This window comes from Schistocerca nitens, chromosome 11 (genome assembly GCF_023898315.1).
Source record: "Schistocerca nitens isolate TAMUIC-IGC-003100 chromosome 11, iqSchNite1.1, whole genome shotgun sequence".
Lineage (NCBI taxonomy): Eukaryota > Metazoa > Arthropoda > Insecta > Orthoptera > Acrididae > Schistocerca > Schistocerca nitens.
Window position 1 is genome coordinate 126,378,018 of NC_064624.1, and position 22,921 is coordinate 126,400,938.

General features: G+C 45.9%; 1 protein-coding gene across 1 annotated transcript in view; it reads right to left on the minus strand.

Annotated features, from left to right (window-relative positions):
• Nucleotides 1–22,921, minus strand: part of LOC126212702 (uncharacterized) — a 901,304-nt gene that overhangs the window by 780,778 nt on the left and 97,605 nt on the right. Inside the window, exon 2 of the mRNA XM_049940116.1 lies at nucleotides 6,717–8,257. Coding sequence (XP_049796073.1) covers nucleotides 6,717–7,457 — 741 coding nt within the window. The 5' untranslated portion in view covers nucleotides 7,458–8,257. The remainder of the gene's footprint in view (nucleotides 1–6,716; nucleotides 8,258–22,921) is intronic.

Sequence of the window (22,921 nt, forward strand, 5' to 3'; positions counted from 1 at the left end):
ATCACGGAACACAATGTGGCGATCTAATGTGTGGCTGTGGGTATGGCGAATGCCCGGTGAACGTCATCTGCCAGCGTGTGTAGTGCCAACAGTAAAATTCGGAGGCGGTGGTGTTATGGTGTGGTGTTTTTCATGGAGAGGGTTTGCCCCCTTTGTTGTTTTGTGTGGCACTATCACAGTACAGGCCTACATTGACTGTTGAAGAGCAACTCAGGGATCGCGGTTGCATCTTTCAACACGATCGAGCACCTGTTCATAATGCACGGCCTGTGGAGGAGTGGCTACACGGCAATAACATCCCTGTAATGGACTGGGCTGCCCAGAGTCCTGTCCTGAATCCTATAGAAGACCTTTGGGATGTTTGGGAACGCCGACTTCGTGCCAGGCCTCACCGACCGACATCGATTCCTCTCCTCAGTGCAGCACTCCGTGGAGAATGGGCTGCCATTCCCCAAGAAACCTTCCAGCACCTGATTGAACGTATGCCTGCGCGTGTGGAAGCTGTTATCATGGTTAAGGGTGGGCCAACACCATACTGAATTCCAACATTACCGATGGAGGGCGCCACGAACTTTTAAGTCATTTTCAGTCAAGTGTCCGGATATTTTTGACCTGAATGTAGAAAACCGTAAGTTCATGCGGATGAGTAGGAAAAGAAACATATAATATGCATTAGTAGTTTCCTACAGGCACAGTAACTTCGTTTAAATATCTGTGCATAACATTGCATGTGAGGATTGTGGTACGGAACTCGAATGATCGGCTTCAGCTTACTAGGAAAGTGTGTTTCATCTGTAAAGAGAACCGCATATACACTACTGGCCATTAAAATTGCTACACCAAGAAGAAATGCAGATGATAAACGGGTATTCATTCGACAAATATATTATACCAGAACTGACAGGTGATTACATTTTCACACAATTTGGGTGCATAGATGCTGAGAAATCAGTACCCAGAACAACCACCTCTGGCCTTGATGCGCCTGGGCATTGAGTCAAACAGAGCTCGGATGGTGTGTACAGGTACAGCTGCCCATGCAGCTTCAACGCGATACCACAGTTCATCAAAAGTAGTGACTGGCGTATTGTGACGAGCCAGTTGCTCGGCCACCATTGACCAGATGTTTTCAATTGGTGAGAGATCTGGAGAATGTGCTGGCCAGGGCACCAGGCGAACATTTTCTGTATCCAGAAAGGCCGTACTGTACCTGCAACATGCGTTCGTGCATTATACTGCTGAAATGAAGGGTTTCGCAGGGATCGAATGAAGGGTAGAGCCACGGGTCGTAACACATGTGAAATGTAACGTCCACTGTTTGGCGTTCCGCATTACCCTCCTGAACCCACCGATTCCATATTCTGCTAAGAAGCATTGGATCTCGACCAACGCGAGCAGCAATGTTGCGATACGATAAACTGGAATCGCGATAGGCTACAATCCGATCTTTATCAAAGTCGGAAACGTGATGGTACGCATTTCTGCTCCTTACACAAGGCATCACAACAACGTTTCACCAGGCAACGCCGGTCAACTGCTGTTTGTGTATGAGAAATCGGTTGGAAACTTTCCTGATGTCAGCACGTTGTAGGTGTCGCCACCGGCGCCAACATTGTGTGAATGCTCTGAAAAGCTAATCATTTGCACATCACAGCATCTTCTTCCTGTCGGTTAAATTTCGCGTCTGTAGCACGTCATCTTCGTGGTGTAGCAATTTTAATGGCCAGTAGTGTATGATGCTAGTGCGACCTAGTCTTGAATACTGCTCAAGTGTTTGGGATCCGCACCAGGTCGGGTTAAAGGTTGACATCGAGACAGCAGGCTGCTAGATTTGTTGCCATTAGGTTGAAACAACATGCAGGTATTACGCAGATGCTTCGGGAATCCAAACGGGAGTCACCGGAGGAAAGGCAACGTTCTTCCGGACTAACACTACTGAGAAAATTTAGAAAACCGACATTTGAGGCTGACGGCGGAATGATTCTGCGACCCACCGCCGTATTCCTCGTAATGACTGTGAAGATAAGATTAGATGGAAGTGGGCTTGTATGGAAGTGCGAGGGTAATCCCAAAAGGAAGGTTTCCTTTTTCTTTATAAGGCAGAACTCTGTTTGTGTGGCAGTTGGCCACACTGTTATGAAGAGCGCTTCACGCGCTGTGTGTAAACATGCGCACGCCGCGCTGAGGCGCTCAGTCTTGGCTCGGCAGCCGTTGAGAACGGAGCTCCCGTTGGATGTTACCGCCAAGTGCGAATTGCGCGCAGTTTTTCGGCTTTTGAACACAAAGGGCACTGCGCCCATTGAAATCCACCGCCAATTGACGGAAGAGTATGGTGGGTCGTGCACGGATGTCAAAAATGTTCGTAAGTAGTGTCGAGAGTTTGCAGCTGGTCAGACCGAAATTCACGACGAAGAAAGGAGCGGGTGCCCGCCAATTTCTGAGGCGACAGTGTTGAAGGTTGAGCAAAACATGCGTGAAGATCGGCGGATCACCCCGGATGATCAATGCACGTTGGCTCCTGACGTTTCCCGCTCACAGAATTTTAAAGGAAACATTGAACTACCGGAAGGTGTGCGCAAGATGGGTGCCACGCATGCTGACCGAGGACCACATGCGGCAACGAGTTGGTGCTTCCCGCGCATTTCTTCACCGCCTTGCAGCCGAACAAGAAACTTTCTGGACTCAATTGTCACGGGTGACGAAACCTGGGCATACCACTTTACACCTGAGACTAAGCAACAGTCACGCCAATGGCGGCGTCCTTCTTCGCCAAAGCCACGGAAATTCAAACAAACACAGTCTGCCGGTAAAGTCATGACAGCCGTTTTTTTGGGATCGGGAAGGCGTATTGTTGGTCGACTTTATGCCCACTGGGACCACAATTAACGCTGACAGGTACTGAAAAAACTCAAACGGGCAATTCAGAACCGAATAAGAGGAATGTTGAGCAAGGCCGTATACATTCTCCGTGACAACGCTCGCCCACACACCACTCGGCAAACCGTTGCTCTCCTGGAACAGTTTCACTGGAACACAATCACCCACCCACCCTGTAGTCCTGACTTGGCGCCCAGTGACTGTCACCTGTTCCCTAAGTTAAAGGAACATTTGGCCGGAAAGCGATTCAGCTCCGACGATGAGGTGAAAGAAGAGGTTCATAACTTTCTGAACAGCATGGCGGCGAGCTGGTACGACATGGGCATACAAAAACTGCCACAGCGTCTACAAAAAAGCATCGACAGAAATGGTGATTATGTCGAAAAATAGCTAAATGTTCAAGCTGTAAACTGATGTAAACCAATGTAGAAGTAAACAGGTCTATGTACTTTTAAAAAAGCAGAAGACATTTGAGGCTGGAATTACCCTCGTATGTACACGGTGGTCCATTCATTGTGACCGGGCCAAATATCTCACGAAATAAGCATCAAACGAAAAAACTACAAAGAACGAAACTCGTCTAGCTTGAAGGGAGGAAACCAGATGGCGCTATGGTTGGCTCCGTAGATGACGCTGCCATAGGTCAAACGGATATCAACTGCGTTTTATTTTAAATAGGAACCCCCATTTTTATTACATATTCGTGTAGTGCGTAATGAAATATGAATGTTTTAGTTGGACCACATTTATCGCTTTGTGATAGATCGCGCTGTAATAGTCACAGACGTATAAGTACGTGGTATCACGTAACATTCCACCAGTGCGGACGGTATTTCCTTCGTGATACATTACCCGTGTTAAAATGGACCGTTTACCAATTGCGGAAAAGGTCGATATCGTGTTGACGTATGGCTAATGTGATCAAAATGCCCAACGGGCGTGTGCTATGTATGCTCCTAGGTATCCTGAACGACATCATCCAAGTGTCAGGGCCGTTCGCCGGATAGTTACGTTATTTAAGGAAACAGGAAGTGTTCAGCCACATGTGAAACGTCAACCACGACCTGCAACAAATGATGATGCCCAAGCAGGTGTTTTAGCTGCTGTCGCCGCTAAACCGCACATCGGAAGCAGACAAATTGCGCGGGAATCGGGAATCTCAAAAACGTCGGTGTTGAGAATGCTACAACAGCCTCGATTGCACCCGTACCACATTTCTATGCACCAGGAATTGCATGGCGACGACTTTGAACGTCGTGTACAGTTCTGCCACTGGGCACAAGAGAAATTACGGGACGATGACAGATTTTTTGCACGCGTTCTATTTAGTGACGAAGCGTCATTCTCCGACAGCGGTAACGTAAACCGGCATAATAATGTACGACTGGGCAACGGAAAATCCACGATGGCTGCGAGAAGTGGAACATCAGTGACCGTGGCGGGTTAATGTATGGTGCGGCATTATGGGAGGAGGGATAATTGACCCCCATTTTATCGATGGCAGTTTAAATGATGTAATGTATGCTGATTTCCTACGTAATGTTCTACCGATGTTACTACAAGATGTTTCACAGCATGACAGAATGGCGATGTACTTCCAACACGATGGATGTCCGACACATAGCTCGCGTGCGCTTGAAGCGGTATTGAATAGCATATTTCATGACAAGTGGATTGGTCGTCGAAGCACCATACCGTGGCCCGCACGTTCACCGGATCTGACGTCCCCGGATTTCTTTCTGTGGGGAAAGTTGAAGGATATTTGCTATCGTGATGCACCGACAACGCCTGACAACATGCGTCAGCGCATTGCCAATGCATGTGCGAACATTACGTCGTTACACGTATTGCCAAATGCATTGAGGTTGACGGACATCATTTTGAGCATTTATTGCATTAATGTGGTATTTACATGTAATCACACTGTAACAGCTTGCGTTCTCAGAAATGATAAGTTCACAAAGGTACATGTATCACATTGGAACAACCGATATAAAATGTTTAAAGATACCTACATTCTGTATTTTAATTTTAAAAACCTGCCTGTTACTAACTGTTCAGCTAAAATTGTGAGCCATGTGTTTGTGATTATTACAGCGCCATCTATCACAAAGCGAAAAAAGTGGTCCAAGTAAAGCATTCATATTTCTTTACGTACTACACAAATATGTAATAAAAAATGAGGGTTTCTATTTTAAAAAACGCAGTTGATATCCGTCTGAACTATGGCAGCGCCATCTAGCAGGCCAACCATAGCGCCATCTGGTTTCCCCCTTCAAGCTAGACAAGTTTCGTTCTTTGTAGTTTTTGCGTTTGACGCTTATTTCGTGAGATATCTGGCCCGGTCACGATCAATGGACCACCCTGTATATAGTCGTTTTTCCTTCGCTCTATTTGCGAGTGGGACAGCAAAGGAAATGATCAGTAATGGCACAGGGTACCGTCCATGACGGCACCATTCAGTGGCTTGCACATATCTTTGTAGATGTATATGTAGATGCATGAAGTATTGCTACATATCCGCATACTCTACACCTCCCGCCGCCTCGATCCCCCTCACCCCCTGGTTGCTCCTCTCCTCTCCCATCCCCGCCCCCTGCCACGTCTTCACTGTTCTGTCCCCCCTACCCTCCGTCTCTACACCCTACATCTCCTTTCCCAAGGTGGCTTCCCTCAACTCCCCCTCCCGGATGATGCCCTCTCTCCCTCCATTTATCCCTCCTATCAACTCTGATCCTCACTCCCCCTCCTTTCCTCTGTCCTTTTCCCGGGCTCCCTCTCCCCCCCCTTCCATCCTCTTTCTGCCCCACCTCCCCTCTCTTTGCCCCCTTCTCACCCCCGAGTCCTTTTACATTTCCCTCCTCTGCCTCCTCTCATTCCCTCTCGCGTCTGCCCTTCTCCCCCTTTATTAGTCCTCTCCCTCTTTGGTCCCCCCCCTTTTCGTTTTTTCCTCTCCTCCCTCCTTGTTTTCCCCCTCCTCCAGGTCCCCCCCCCATCACCCTTTGGCCCGGGAGTGCCATATTTGTGCCGCCATTTTCGTGCAGTGTTTTACAGTGTGTGTTTTTCCAGTGAGTGTTCCGTGTTGTGTCTTTTGGGAAGTGTAGCGAACAGCCATCATACTGTCGCTGGATGTGCTTTTTTTTTTATCTCTTGCGAACAGAAACCAGACTGTCGCCCTGTTTTTTAATTGTGTGTCTACTATGTTACTTGTCTGATTCCTGTGTATTTTATCAACATTGCCAACCCCTTTTGCTTTCTGTTTTAACTTTCCGCATTTTTACGCCATTTTACACTTTATGTCACCATTTTATCGCCTGTTTTTCCTTGTTTCTTTCTTCTTCCTTTTTCTAAAAAAAGTCTGTAGGCTGTAGAGCAGCGTAGTAAGCTGCTGCCAGCCCGCCCCCTTCGGGGGGAATTGAAAATCAAAAAAGAAAAAAAAAAAAGAAAAAAATGACTGCTGCTGATTCGGGGGAGGGGACCAAACAGTGAGATCATCAGTCCCGTCTGATTAAGGAAGAATGAGGGAGGAATTCACCGGTTCCTTTTCGAAGGAACCATACCAGCATTTGCAACACAGGTACAAATAGGGAACAAAAATAAAATTTGAGGTATAATGCCAGGAGTAAACAATAATTCTTGCCACTACACTGTGTGCACACAGTGAGTGAAGTTTTGTTATTTAATATTTGCTCGCATTGCTGCAATTTTAATGGACAGCATTGTTTAAAGGAGAATACAGGGGAAACTTTGTATAATGACTATACAAGAAAAACGGATTTGAGAAGCCACGAAGTGATGGCCTGGTTGCAGATAATTTTAAAACTGTCAGAGGGACTCACCTGGAATTCCGGATCCTTGCTGTAGGCTCCAGAGTCCTCAATGACCAGACTGCGTGTCTTGAACTCCAGGTCTTTGGTGGGCACGCCGACGACGGCATCGGTGGGTTTCGCCACCGCCCTCTGCTCCTTCATCAGCTCCGCGTCCTCCTCGTCCTCTATGAAGCTGTCCCTCTTGTCGTCGACGAGGAACTTGCCGGCACCCGCCTCTTCTTCCGGCACGTCCTCCTGGAGGGACTGGAGCGACGCTGACCACGCAGTCTTCTTGAGGCCGCCCACCTTGTTGAGGTCCCGGCCGAAGCTGAAACTCCTCCTCAGTGGCGAACTCCTCACGAAGTTGCCGATCGTCTTCTTGATCGCTGACGCCGCATTGGACAGATCTTCGGTGGATCTCCTCAGCGCCTTAAAGCTGCCTCTCAGACCTCTGTCCCTGCCCTGCAGACCGGAGCCCGACGCTGGCGTAGCATCTGCGCCGGCCCTGCCTTCGGCGGCAGTACCTCTGGTTGCAGGCAGAGTGGAACGTCTGTCGCGCTTGGGATCTTTGGCCGCCGCCGCCGCCGCCGCCGCAGCTGCAGCCGTTGTGTTGCCCGCGCCGGACTTGCGCGCCTTCTTTTGTTGCGCCTCTGGCTTCGTTCGCGGGTTTGAATTTGTTGCGGCTGGCGCAGTGTTCGCCGACGCCTGCGCCTTGGTCTTAGACTTTTTCGAGGACCTCCTCTGTCCCTGAATTTGCTCTGAAAGCGTCATGTTTCTTTATTTCGTAAGTTCCACTAGCTCTCCTGAATTTTACAAATCAGTCGACCAACGAATTTCAAAACAGCAACTACGCTAATAATTACTCACAAATAACGGAACCAAACTGCTCTCAATAACAAAAACCCACTTATATCACTAAAAGACACAACCATCTCTCAGTTTTGCAAAAGTAATCACCGAAAAAATCTCACACTTAATATTTGCAAAGACACTAGGATACTCTTCTCTGCGTATTGTTTCTCTCTGTACTGTATTAAATACGTGCACACCAAAATAACTACCAGATGGACATTCTCAACACATCATTGCATAAAAAAGACCAAAATATGTTTAACACGGTGCGATCTAGTTGTAAAACGTGAAAAAATAGTCACATGCAACACACAAAAATAGACTAGAAATTAAACTTTGGCTATGTGCATTGCTATCAAAAAAAAAATCACTTGTACTGCATCATACTCTATCTAACACTCTAACTACAAAAGTTCAGCTATAGTTTTGTGAACATTACTACTTACGAGGATAACGGTCCATTAGGCAAACAATGTGATCACGACAATAATAAATATCCAATTTCACATTGCTAAATTCGCCCCACTGTTGCTGAACAACTATCTCGAAAGTTTTAAAAATTCTTGCACACAGTACTCAATATTTTGTTGTTAGCAAATTCTGAACATCACAAAATTGCGGGGAATAAATTTCATATGGCAATCCTGAAAGAAGTTTGCTTCTTCCACTCAACTGCATCCTTGCAGCAAAATTCAGCTTCCAGTATTTCGAGTGTTCAACTGAAACAAAAAGAAAAGGGGACTTTTATTAGAATAAAATTTTGTGAACACAGGATCATGCATGTATAATATATACCTTGTATCATTATTAATCCTGGAAATTGCAGAAAAACCTGCAGTTGATAAACATATAGTGTAAATACTGGCAGATAAATATGGATATAATCAAGTCTGATCTAACGAGGCCTTATGTGCGAAATACAATATTTTTTATTACACCACTGCATAGTAGCTCTGAAACCAGAAAATCTGGCCAAAATGTGTACATATGGTTATATTGTTTCTGAAGCTACTAATTATGGAAGTGATGTGATGTGTTTTAGAAACGATAGTTAATAATCATTAAAAATTATTGTGATATTGCAGAATTCATTTTAAGTAAATTTGTAGTAACTACTGAAAAACAATGTTAGTTAATCATAAAAACGGACAGGTAAATTGGTATTGTTTGATTAGATCATCACAGATTGTGGGGCCAAAACCCAAATACACATAAAAAAGGTGACTGTGTTGTTAAAATTGATGTACAGACATTTTTCAAGCAATTAATTGTTTCAGAAATGAGGTTTCATAATGAAATTAAAGGTGTCATACCATATTCTAGAAGTCAATGAAAAAAAAATCATGATAATTATTGAATCTTGATGTTGAGTAATCGTAAAATAGGGATTAAAAAACAGAAAAGTGTGTTGATTAAGATATAATTTAATTTTCTTTGAAATTGAAACATTAAATGAAGAACTTCGTTCTAAATATTCCATATTGGACTATTAAAATTATCTTCATTGAAGCTGCTATGGCATCTTCTGACTGAGATACAGTGCAATCGTTTGTTGCCTATGAGAGTCTTAAAGCTTTTAATTTCTTTCTTAAGAATTATGTCTTGAAACAATTTTGTTATACACACACAAAGTCAAAGAAAGATAATATATTAAATCATACTTTCATTCACTGCATATTTAACACAGCGAAACCTTTCAGCTAATGGAAATCGATGATATATATTTCAACATAAAAGGAGAAATTTTCTCTATACAGTTAAATACATAACTACTCCCATTAAATCATCACAAAAAATTGAGCTTTACTTAGGATATTGATTTCTCGTATTACTTTGCTAATGATAGACATCTGAAAAACAGATGCACTGCTACTACTGCTGTTGCACCAAAGTATAAGGCTCAATGCAAATTATATAACATTCTCACAAAACAATTCCTTATATTGTTAAAAGTTTCTAACAAACAGGTTCTTCAAGGTTTTAGTCAGTTTTTGACAGCGACCCAACTGTTCATCGCTAAGAGGCAAGTGTCATTGTCGCAATTAGCCAGGAATCTGGCAGTACCTGTCCAGACCCATTTAAGGGAAATAAATTTAAAAATCTAGCAGTGTGGAACGTAGAGTTATGGAAATACTTCTACAGGAGGATAATCCAACCATAAGGAGAGTCGCTAACAAACTCCTTGTACATTCTACTCTTGAGCATTATTATGCTACCTGGGGAACATATCAAGAACTAGATTAATGCAACAGATAGAACGTATGACGGAAATAAAAGAAAAGTGCAGGAATCGGTTAAAAATTATGGGCAAAAAGATAGAAATGACAAGATTTGCTAATGACATTGCTGTCCTCAGTAGAAGTGGGAAAAATTGTAGGGCCTGTGAATATAATGAAGAGTGTAATGAGTACAGAATAAGGACTGAGAGTAACTCGAAGAAATGCGAATGTAATGAGATGTAGCAAAAGTAAGAGTAGCGATAAACTGAACCTCTTAATGGGATACCACGAAGTAGATATACACTCCTGGAAATGGAAAAAAGAACACATGACACCGGTGTGTCAGACCCACCATACTTGCTCCGGACACTGCGAGAGGGCTGTACAAGCAATGATCACACGCACGGCACAGCGGACACACCAGGAACCGCGGTGTTGGCCGTCGAATGGCGCTAGCTGCGCAGCATTTGTGCACCGCCGCCGTCAGTGTCAGCCAGTTTGCCGTGGCATACGGAGCTCCATCGCAGTCTTTAACACTGGTAGCATGCCGCGACAGCGTGGACGTGAACCGTATGTGCAGTTGACGGACTTTGAGCGAGGGCGTATAGTGGGCATGCGGGAGGCCGGGTGGACGTACCGCCGAATTGCTCAACACGTGGGGCGTGAGGTCTCCACAGTACATCGATGTTGTCGCCAGTGGTCGGCGGAAGGTGCACGTGCCCGTCGACCTGGGACCGGACCGCAGCGACGCACGGATGCACGCCAAGACCGTAGGATCCTACGCAGTGCCGTAGGGGACCGCACCGCCACTTCCCAGCAAATTAGGGACACTGTTGCTCCTGGGGTATCGGCGAGGACCATTCGCAACCGTCTCCATGAAGCTGGGCTACGGTCCCGCACACCGTTAGGCCGTCTTCCGCTCACGCCCCAACATCGTGCAGCCCGCCTCCAGTGGTGTCGCGACAGGCGTGAATGGAGGGACGAATGGAGACGTGTCGTCTTCAGCGATGAGAGTCGCTTCTGCCTTGGTGCCAATGATGGTCGTATGCGTGTTTGGCGCCGTGCAGCTGAGCGCCACAATCAGGACTGCATACGACCGAGGCACACAGGGCCAACACACGGCATCATGGTGTGGGGAGCCATCTCCTACACTGGCCGTACACCACTGGTGATCGTCGAGGGGACACTGAATAGTGCACGGTACATCCAAACCGTCATCGAACCCATCGTTCTACCATTCCTAGACCGGCAAGGGAACTTGCTGTTCCAACAGGACAATGCACGTCCGCATGTATCCCGTGCCACCCAACGTGCTCTAGAAGGTGTAAGTCAACTACCCTGGCCAGCAAGATCTCCGGATCTGTCCCCCATTGAGCATGTTTGGGACTGGATGAAGCGTCGTCTCACGCGGTCTGCACGTCCAGCACGAACGCCCGGTCCAACTGAGGCGCCAGGTGGAAATGGCATGGCAAGCCGTTCCACAGGACTACATCCAGCATCTCTACGATCGTCTCCATGGGAGAATAGCAGCCTGCATTGCTGCGAAAGGTGGATATACACTGTACTAGTGCCGACATTGTGCATGCTCTGTTGCCTGTGTCTATGTGCCTGTGGTTCTGTCAGTGTGATCATGTGATGTATCTGACCCCAGGAATGTGTCAATAAAGTTTCCCCTTCCTGGGACAATGAATTCACGGTGTTCTTATTTCAATTTCCAGGAGTGTAGTTAAGGAATTCTGGAGCCTTGGAAGCAATATAGCAGATGACAGACGAAGCAAGAAGTAGATAGCGAGCTGATTGCACAGATGATGAGAGCATTTCTGCTCAAAGTAAGTCTACTAGTATAAAAAATCGGCCGTAATTTGAGGAAGAAATTTCTGGCGCGTATGTTTGGAACACAACGTTCTACAGTAGTGAATTATGAACTGTAGGGAAAACCAGGAAAGTAGAAAATCGAAGTGTTTGCGATACGGTGCTACAGAAGGAAGTTGAAATTAGGTGCATGATAAGATAAGAAATGAGAAGCTTTTCCTCGGAATTGGCACGGAAAGGAACATACGGAAAACACTGACAAGAAGAAGTGACAGTACGGGCAGCATGTGTGTTGAGACATCAGAAAATAACATCCCAGTTGTTAGAGGGAGCTGGCTGGCCGCTGTGGCCGAGCGGTTCTAGGCGTTTCAGTCCTGAACCACGCGGCTGCAGGTTCGAATCCTGCCTCGGGCATGGATATGTGCGATGCCCTTATGTTAGTTAGGTTTAAGTAATTCTAAGTGCAGGGGACTGATGACCTCAGATGTTAAGTCCCATAGTGCTGAGAGCCATCTGAACCATTATTGAACTAGTGGGAGTTGTAGAGGCTAAAAACTGTAGAGGACAAGAGAGATTAGGAATACACCCAGCGAATAATTGAGGAAGTAGGCTGCAAGTGTTACTCTGAGCTGCAAAGATTGGCAGAGGAGAGGAACAAATGTATAAATCGGACAAACAATGACATATTTTGATTCAGTTTCAAGATACATAGAACCACAGTTCAGTACGCAAATAAAAGAAAACTTAGTCCAGTCACCGTTCGCTGCTTTTCTCGAAAATTGAGAAGTGGTTGAATACTACAAAAAATCACCAGTATTCTCCTTTTATTTCCAGTTTTTTGAAACTCTGCTCAAACCTCATGTTGTATGTGGAGTCATGCCACTATTTGGGCATTACGAAAATTCAGTACTAAAGTGTGAAAAGTGAGGCTGAAGAATTATTTCGTGTTAATTCGTCCGTTTTCAAGGACTACAAGCAGATAAAGGCATATTATCTAGACAAAGGCAGCAGAGCAGATGCTTTCCATGGTTACTGTAAACTATGCACTAACTGTTGTTAGGTCTTTAATTTATTACTGTTACCATAATTTTCTTCCTCTTTTATCATTTCATAGAAATGGCAGACAAATCTGTTATCAAGTATTACTGGTTCCATTCCATGCTGGATCCCTTGTACACAGCAACCAGTTATGAATTTATCGAAATAAGACAAGTCTTAGTTGCAAATTCGCTGTTGTGCGGCATTATGAGCCGTAGGTACTTTAAAATGGGGGGAGGGGGAGGGGGGGCCGGGGGTATTTTTATTTAATAAAATTGCAGCCAAATAGCCATATACAGTTACTTTGCTTAATATTTTACATTTAAATTTTACATTTTTGCATATTCATTTATCGATTTCACTCTTTTACTGCACAGTTCTATGTGATATCGTTCACAGGGTTCGTCACACAGTTCACATACACATGTTGTGGTTGGGTCGTGATAAGTTTTGTTTTTGCAGATTAGATGATGAAAGCCGTGAATAGAAAGTCTAGTTACGACATGTCGCAGCTCGAAGTTTGGTGCTGTCTGTGAGCGGTTCGTCATTGCTTCGGTGCCATAAAACTCCGGCCATATTTTTTCTCGTTTGTCCTCCATGATCTTCAGTTGCTTTCTGGAAGCCCTGGTGTGTGGCATCATATATCGAAGTCTGATGTCTTCAATTAGGAATGTCTCTCTCGCTAGCAGGTACACTAGTCTAGATCTTGTTGTCTTTGAGAGACCTAGTGCTCTTTTTAGATAGGTCGATTTTACCTTTTCTAGTGTTTCTAGATTTTTTTTCTGTCAGGTGGTCCCATATAACCTCCATCCCATAGGCCAGGATTGGCAAGATTTTTGTGTTGAATAATTTCATGGCTGTTTCTAGACTGAGTAGGCGGATGTTTTTGATGTCCTGTATTGCTATTATTGCATGGGCTGCACGTTCTGTTGTATGTTTTGTGAAGCATTTGGCTGTTGGTTGCAATGTCACTCCTAGGTATTTAAAGTCTGATGAGATTTTTATTTTTTGTCCTCTGATACTGATTTCCGCATTCTTGGGTGTTTTGCCTCCTTTTCTGAAAATTACCATTTCTGTCTTTGTTATGTTTATGTGTAGTTTGTGTTCACTGCACCATCTGTCTATTTTCTCAATGATTCTCTGCAGCTTCTGTATATCTGTTGAACCTACGGCTATGTCGTCAGCGTATGCATATACATACACATCTTCTTCATTTTCTCCAATTCGGAGTACTTCTTCAGTGGCAAGAATGTTCAGCAAGGGGGGGGGGGGGGGGGGCTGGGGGTAGTGTGAGGCAAAGTTCCAGGCTGTGTAACCGTCGCTACAACTGACAACAACACTGTCAACTTACGTAAGAATTAATGTGGTGAGCCAATATCGGTCCTTTAATGCCAGAGTAAGGTATGAAGACAAAAATTACAAGGAAATATCGTCGTTTCGGCATTAGGGAAATAAAAGCATAAGGTACCTGAAACCGGGACTGATAGGAAATTTCGAACAACATTTAGTGAACATTTACTTATCAAGAAAATAACAGATTACGCAGCATTCAGCTTTTGAAACCTAACCGGCCCCCAACGTTGAAGAACTTACATGTACTCCATGTGCCCGCAAAGGGAAAAGGCTAAATCTTTTAGGGAAAATGGATGTTCTGAAGCACTCTGGCGCACAGAAAGGTACATTACTGAATGATCAATTGGTAGGAAGAAAACAGTTGTATTATGATATTATGATACCCACTACACTTAAAAAACTCCGCTCGAACAGGCCATGAAGGCCCAACAGCACCGACCGGCCGCCATGTCAACCTTAGCCCAAAGGTGTCAGTGGATGCAGATATGGAGGGGCATGCGGTCAGGACGCCGCTCTCCCAGCCGTATGTCAGTTTCCGAGACCGGAGCCGCTACTTCTCAGTCAAGTAGCTCCTCAGTTTGCCTCACAAGGGCTGAGTGAACCCCGCTTGCCAACTGCTCGGCAGACTGGATGGTCACCCATCCAAGTGCTAGCTCAGCCCGACAGCGCGTAACTTCGGCGATCTGATGGGAACCGGTGTTACCATTGCGGTAAGGCGGTTGGCACCCACCATACTAAGCCATCAATAGTTCTTTATCGTGGATGTTACGCTGCTTTATTCTTGGCTTTATCTTCAACTGGTTTTATATGTTCTGACTTAAAACGCTTTACTCTCATTTTTAGCTTTATTTTCAGGCAGGTTTTAACAATTACATGCCTTACAGAAGTCATTTTACCCCCACTTATTCTATCACTATACCCGCCCTAATTTAATTTTAATAACTTTATTGTCTGCCTAATTTCTTTGTTTTTCGCATATGTAATTTAGCTGTCCAGCTGCTTTTCTTAAGTATGTTGTTTAACCAATGCCATCGACTATCATGGCTGTTCCTGTGGTTGTATAATCTTGTCTCTTCGGCTCTACGTTCGTGTGGCCGGCTAGGAGGCCTGATGTAAGTTGTGGTGTCGACTACACTATACACTAAAGAACCAAAGAAATCATCGGTACACATGCCTAATATCGTGTAGGGCTTCCAGATATTAAATATCTACAACATTTCACGGCCCTGTCTGCAACTGTATAAATATTAATTTTAATTTTAATAATCAACAGCTTCAGTTGCACCGTTTACCTAGATTTTACGTAGATTTCAGCCGGGATAACCCAACCTTCTTCAGAATAACAGTAACTACCGATTGTCCATAGTGGACATCGTCAAGCTAAAACTACAAATCCATAAATTATCGTCAGACTATAAAAATTATCTGGAACTGCCTTGGCCCCACTTCGTGACCGCGATGCGGCAGCCACGGGTGCTGTACTGGAGTTCCAGTACAGGACCTCGAACATGCGGTCGTGCATTATCCTGCTGAAATGTAGGGTTTCGCAGGGATCGAATGAAGGGTAGAGCCACGGGTAGTAACTAACACATCTGAAATGTAACGTCCACTGTTCAAAGTGCCGTCAATGCGAACAAGAGGTGACCGAGACGTGTAACCAATGGCACCCCATACTATGACGCCGGGTGATACGCAAGTACGGCGGTGACGAATACACGCTTCCAATGTGCGCTAACCGCGATGTCGCCAAACACGGATTCGACCATCGTGATGTTGTAGACAGAACCTGGATTCATCCGAAAAAATGACGTTTTCAGATTCGTGCACCCAGGTTCGTCGTCGAGTACACCATCGCAGGCGCTCCTGTCTGTGACGCAGCGTCAAGGGTAACCGCAGCCACACTCTCTGAGCTGATAGTCCGTGCTGCTGCAAAGGTCGTCGAACTGTTCTTGCAGATGGCTGTTGTCTTGCAAACGTCCCCATCTGTAGACTGAGGGATCGAGACGTGGCTGCACGATCCGATACAGCCGTGCGGATAAGATGCCTGTGATCTCGACTGCTAGTGATACGAGGCCGTTGGGATCCAGCACGCCGTCCGTATTACCCTCCTGAACCCACCGATTCCGTATACTGCTAACAGTGATTGGATTTCGACCAACGCGAGCAGCAATGTCGCGATACGATAAACCGCAATCGCGATAGGCCCCAATCCGACCTTTATCAAAGTCGGAAACGTGATGGTAAGCATTTCTCCTCCTTACACGAGGCATCAGAACAACGTTTCACCAGGCAACGCCGGTCAACTGCTGTTTGTGTATGAGAAATCGGTTGGAAACTTTCCTCATGTCAGCACGTTGTAGGTGTCGCCACCGGCGCCAACGTTGTGTGAATGCTCTGAAAAGCTAATCATTTTCATATCACAGCATCTTCTTCCTGTCGGTTAAATTTCGTGTCTGTAGCACGTCATCTTCGTGGTGTAGCAATTTTAGCGGCCAGTAGTGAAATAAACATATGCCCTTTTGTTAATCGTCTCCGGGTAAACCACAGAAAACAGCTAGGAAAGGGAAAGGTGCAAGTGACGGTAAATTAAGATATTGTTATGTTGTGGTTTGTTTAATTGTGCACGTTTTCTCACAAGAGATGTTCAAACAGTCGACCGTCAAGGCCGGCCGAAGTGGCTGAGCGGTTCTAGGCGCTACAGTCCGGAACCGCGCGACCCCTACGGTCGCAGGTTCGAATCCTGCCTCGGGCATGGATGTGTGTGCTGTCCTTAGGTTTGTTAGGTTTAAGTAGTTCTAAGTTCTAGGGGACAGATGACCTCAGAGGTTGAGTCCCAAAGTCCTCAGAGCCATTTGAACCATTTTTAGTCCACCGTCAACTTAAATGCATGTTGCTGCTCTTGTAGCTCAGTTTTGCACTCCTTTACGTGGGCACAAGCAAGTAAAATGCGAGCGAGAAGTTCCCCTCTTGTGTCCACTCTGCACTTGTAAACGTCGCTCTTGAGCCACCCCCACAAACAGCAATCCAATGGAGTAAGATCGGGTGACCTCGGTGGCCAAGCAATCACTGCACAGCGACCCATCCAAGGACCAGGATACGTTGCGTTGAGATACTGTGAACTGGTCATACGGAATATGTAGGAGCTCCGTCATGCTGAAAGTACATAAGAGCTCGTGTTGCCAAACGGATAGCCTCTGCTAACACATTTTGAAGAAACTCAAGATTCTGTGTGCCATTAAGACAGTTATCTAAAACAACGAGACCGGTAAGTTGCTCATCAATAACACCGCACCACACGTTGACTGAGAAACGTTGCTGAAAATTCGTTTCCACAGTAGCGTGCACATTTTCATTTGCCCATACATGAGACTTGCGCGTGTTGTTGATTCCGTTACGGGTAAATGTTGACTCATCAGTGAACAGAATAGTGTAATTAATCGCTCATTGGCAATGATCCATAGACAGAATTCTTGCCAGGCAGCAGCATCTCCTCCATTCAGATGTCGTACACTCTGCCGATGAAAGGGATACAGACCGTGCTCGTGTACTGTGCGTATCACTCGTGTTTGTGGAATAGCAAGTTGGGGAGGAATTTTTCTAGAGCTAGGAGCCGTGTGCGGCAAGCATTGGTGCCGTTGGAAGGTTGGCATCGTGTAATAGCGATAGTGGCGTCTCGTTTTCTTTTTCTGTTTACTGGCGCCACTACATTTGCTAGTTTTGTCTGTCCACGAGTGGCAGCAGCAGCGTTTATCGATATCTTGTACCCATACTATCTTTGGGAGGATGTGAAGTGTTTTCCGTGTTGGGTTCAAATGGTTCAAATGGCTCTGAGCACTATGGGACTCAACTGCTGAGGTCATCAGTCCCCTAGAACTTAGAACTAGTTAAACCTAACTAACCTAAGGACATGACACACATCCATGCCCGAGGCAGGATTCGAACCTGCGACCGTAGCAGTCTCGCGGTTCCAGACTGCAGCGCCAGAACCGCGCGGCCACTTCGGCCGGCTCCGTGTTGGGTATGTGTAATACACTCCTGGAAATTGAAATAAGAACACCGTGAATTCATTGTCCCAGGAAGGGGAAACTTTATTGACACATTCCTGGGGTCAGATACATCACACGATCACACTGACAGAACCACAGGCACATAGACACAGGCAACAGAGCATGCACAATGTCGGCACTAGTACAGTGTATATCCACCTTTCGCAGCAATGCAGGCTGCTATTCTCCCATGGAGACGATCGTAGAGATGCTGGATGTAGTCCTGTGGAACGGCTTGCCATGCCATTTCCACCTGGCGCCTCAGTTGGACCAGCGTTCGTGCTGGACGTGCAGACCGCGTGAGACGACGCTTCATCCAGTCCCAAACATGCTCAATGGGGGACAGATCCGGAGATCTTGCTGGCCAGGGTAGTTGACTTACACCTTCTAGAGCACGTTGGGTGGCACGAGATACATGCGGACGTGCATTGTCCTGTTGGAACAGCAAGTTGCCTTGCCGGTCTAGGAATGGTAGAACGATGGGTTCGATGACGGTTTGGACGTACCGTGCACTATTCAGTGTCCCCTCGACGATCACCAGTGGTGTACGGCCTGTGTAGGAGATCGCTCCCCACACCATGATGCCGGGTGTTGGCCCTGTGTGCCTCGGTCGTATGCAGTCCTGATTGTGGCGCTCACCTGCACGGCGCCAAACACGCATACGAGCATCATTGGCACCGAGGCAGAAGCGACTCTCATCGCTGAAGACGACACGTCTCCATTCGTCCCTCCATTCACGCCTGTCGCGACACCACTGGAGGCGGGCTGCACGATGTTGGGGCGTGAGCGGAAGACGGCGTAACGGTGTGCGGGACCGTAGCCCAGCTTCATGGAGACGGTTGCGAATGGTCCTCGCCGATACCCCAGGAGCAACAGTGTCCCTAATTTGCTGGGAAGTGGCGGTGCGGTCCCCTACGGCACTGCGTAGGATCCTACGGTCTTGGCGTGCATCCGTGCGTCGCTGCGGTCCGGTCCCAGGTCGACGGGCACGTGCACCTTCCGCCGACCACTGGCGACAACATCGATGTACTGTGGAGACCTCACGCCCCACGTGTTGAGCAATTCGGCGGTACGTCCACCCCGCCTCCCGCATGCCCACTATACGCCCTCGCTCAAAGTCCGTCAACTGCACATACGGTTCACGTCCACGATGTCGCGGCATGCTACCAGTGTTAAGGACTGCGATGGAGCTCCGTATGCCACGGCAAACTGGCTGACACTGACGGCGGCGGTGTACAAATGCTGCGCAGCTAGCGCCATTCGACGGCCAACACCGCGGTTCCTGGTGTGTCCGCTGTGTCGTGCGTGTGATCATTGCTTGTACAGCCCTCTCGCAGTGTCCGGAGCAAGTATGGTGGGTCTGACACACCGGTGTCAATGTGTTCTTTTTTCCATTTCCAGGAGTGTAGTTTGGTTGGGACGGAGCAGCAGAGAGGTCCGGCAGCGCGAAGACATGCCGGGACCGCTGGCGGCACGCAGGCATTGCTGGATCGAGGGACTGTTGTTGCGATTTACAGCGGGGGGGGGGGGGGGGGGGATGGGGGGATTTCCCCCCTCTGCATCAGACCATCCCCTTCTCTGGTTTTAGTTTATGCATCCCAATCTGGGATGTTCATTTCCCAAGCACTGGAGTAAAACTTAAATTTGTGGAGCCGAACACGGAAAGTTTACTATTAATACTATTAATATGTTTGCTTCTTAGTTTTGAAAAAGTGTTATGTAGTAGTTAAGCATTTCAAAACATTTAGAACTAAATGACAAGGCGACGCACGCTACATTTCTGTAGTGTGCCACAATGTTGCAAGACGTCGCCCCAGCGTAAACGAGGCTTTAGAGCCAGGTCTGTATTGTACGGTGGATGTGACGTGTTGCGTACGAAACTAAAACCTGCAATCAGATCCAAACGTCAAGGACAACTGTGAAGAGGTGTCATCCTGCAGCAAGATAACGCTCGCCCACATTCTGCCAAGCGGACAGCCGACGCAGTAAAGGAGTTGAGATTCGAGGTGCTGGAACATCCACCATACAGCCCAGACCTGGCTCCAAGCGATTCTCACATGTTTGGACCCTTAACGGAAGCACTACAGGGAAGAAGATTTGAAAGTGATGGAGACGTCATTGCTGCGGTGCAAAATTGGTTACAGATGCAGCCGATAAACGTATTTTCTGATGAAATAAAAGAAACTCGTAAAACGTCGGGAAAACTTCATTGAACTCCAGGGAGGTTACGTAGAAAAATAACGCATGTTTTAGTTTTCTATCATCAGAATAAGCACAGCTTTTCACAAATGTGCCTTTACTTTTTGAATTCCCGTCGTATACCTGTATGTTGATGATTTTGTAAATAAGCTTTACCTACAGGATGTTTCAAAAATGACCGGTATATTTGAAACGGCAATAAAAACTAAACGAGCAGCGATAGAAATACACCGTTTGTTGCAATATGCTTGGGACAACAGTACATTTTCAGGCGGACAAACTTCTTGACTGATACGTTCCACCCATAAATGACTTAATTTTGTTGCGATGTTCAACTCAGTTATTGTGCAGCATTAGATGTAGTAAACCATTGCACGAAATTTTGAAGAGGAAAAAGTCCATAGCGTATACTTTCCGTATGGTCGATTTTAGTTGCCACTAGAAATTTCAAAAAATTACATTCAAACGAATAAAATTCATGAAGTAAGACACTTCGATATTGTTTTTAAATAAAGAAAACATTAAGCATCGAACAAAGGTTGAACTCAGAACCTTTCGCTTAGCAACCAAACGCTTTAACCATTACACTAACACAGCTCATCATTCACTATATCTCCTGGAGGACTTTACAACGTCACGCAAAATACCCAGAAACACTGTTGGTATGATTATGAATTACTGACGTTTCGTCGAAGTACAACAGGAAATAAACAATTACCACTGTTCTTTATTGCGAAAAAGCGGTTAGTGAGAATGATACAAACATCTTTCCTTGGTATTGCCTGAATTAGGAGGCTTATTGCTTGTTTGGTTTAATTAATTAATAGAATATGAAACAATTGGTATAAAGAATGCTTTTTCCAAACTTTCTATAAAAGAAAGTCTGCTATCAAGACATTGCTTTTGTTCAGTTACTTTATTTATGACTGAACGTTTCTAAAACTGAAGCCACTCGTCCGTGCTCTGCACTGCAGTCGAGCTCTGGCAACGTCGTTCTCTGTTCATTGGCTGACTGTGTTTTGTGACGTCAGATGCGCAGAACGAACCTAAACTCGGCTGCCGTCGTAAATGACGCGCACTTTAGTGGCCGCTAGCGGCCGAGTTACCTGCCCTGGGTGTTAGCGTATTTCTGAGGCAGTGTACTTTTCCTCGTCTTGCCGGTGCTGTCCGTCATGACGTGTAGTTCGACAGCCTCCTTGATTGTGGTGTGAATTGCGGTTTCTTTGCTCTACCTTGGTTGTAGTGGTTCCTTCCGCCTTTAGATGTTTTAAACACCAGATTCTGAAGGTGCAGTGCTGTGTGTCACTTCGCCCTCGCTTGAATTATTCCATCATGGTACGGGTTATCACACGTTAGGTGGATTTGGTAAGAGGATTGATCAGCGTTTAAACTGTCCCTAGTTTGAGTTGCCGTCCTGTTAGGTGAGCATAACCCTTGGCTGCCCGACTCACCGCTTACACAGCTGTAGGGACTTTTCTCGGGTCAATCCTTGGAGCACTGTCTGTGGATCACTTTCTTCTTTATTTGGTCTGATTGTCTCAATTGTTTAAAAATATTTTGTTTAAATTATTCCTATTGCTTGTGGACTTCAGCTGACAATTTGAATTCTTTCTTAATAAGGTCTTCAGCCGTCAGTGTAGCTTGTGTTACAGTCAGTTTTTTTCAAAACAATGATTGTTTTTAATAAATTATTTCCTTAAATAAAGTGTTTGTGTTTATTGTGCAATCAACGGTAACTACTCGGTATTTCCGATAAAATGTACGTGAGTCCGAACAAGTCAGTAAGAAAACTCGTCCAGGAAATCGATGTTAGTGTCGAAACGGCCCACACAGCTGTAAGGAAAAAATTAGAACTTTTCCCATACAAAGTGACAGTCCTGCTTTCCCTGGGTCCCACATATCAAGCTAGTAATAACGTTCCACTGCTTGAATAATGTTCTCAACTTCATTAAGAGTTTGTTGTACGGGACGTTCAGAGACAACATTAACGCTGGGAAGCTTACCACGCTCACGCAATCCGTGATACACCCTGTTACACACCCTGCTATCTGCGATTCGGAAATCGTTGTCGGTATTCTCACACAGCGGCTCTGGAATTCCTGTTGGACAAACCATAAACCGACACCACGTCAGCATACTCTGCATGTGTGAAGATCCGTGGCATTTTCACTGCACAAAACTGTGTTCGTTATTCACGTAACAACACTGTAGTATCGTGCACTAACAAGGGAACCTCCCCATCGCACCCCCCTCAGATTTAGTTATAAGTTGGCACAGTGGATAGGCCTTGAAAAACTGAACACAGATCAATTCTACATCTACATCTATACTCCGCGAGCCACCTTACGGTGTGTGGCGGAGGGTACTTATTGTACCACTATCTGATCCCCCCTTCCCTGTTCCATTCACGAATTGTGCGTGGGAAGAACGACTGCTTGTAAGTCTCCGTATTTGCTCTAATTCCTCGGATCTTTTCGTTGTGATCATTACGCGCGATATATGTGGGCGATAGTAATATGTTGCCCATCTCTTCCCGGAATGTGCTCTCTCGTAATTTCGATAATAAACCTCTCCGTATTGCGTAACGCCTTTCTTGAAGTGTCCGCCACTGGAGCTTGTTCAGCATCTCCGTAACGCTCTCGCGCTGACTAAATGTCCCCATGATGAATCGCGCTGCTTTTCGCTGGATCATGTCTATCTCTTCTATTAATCCAAC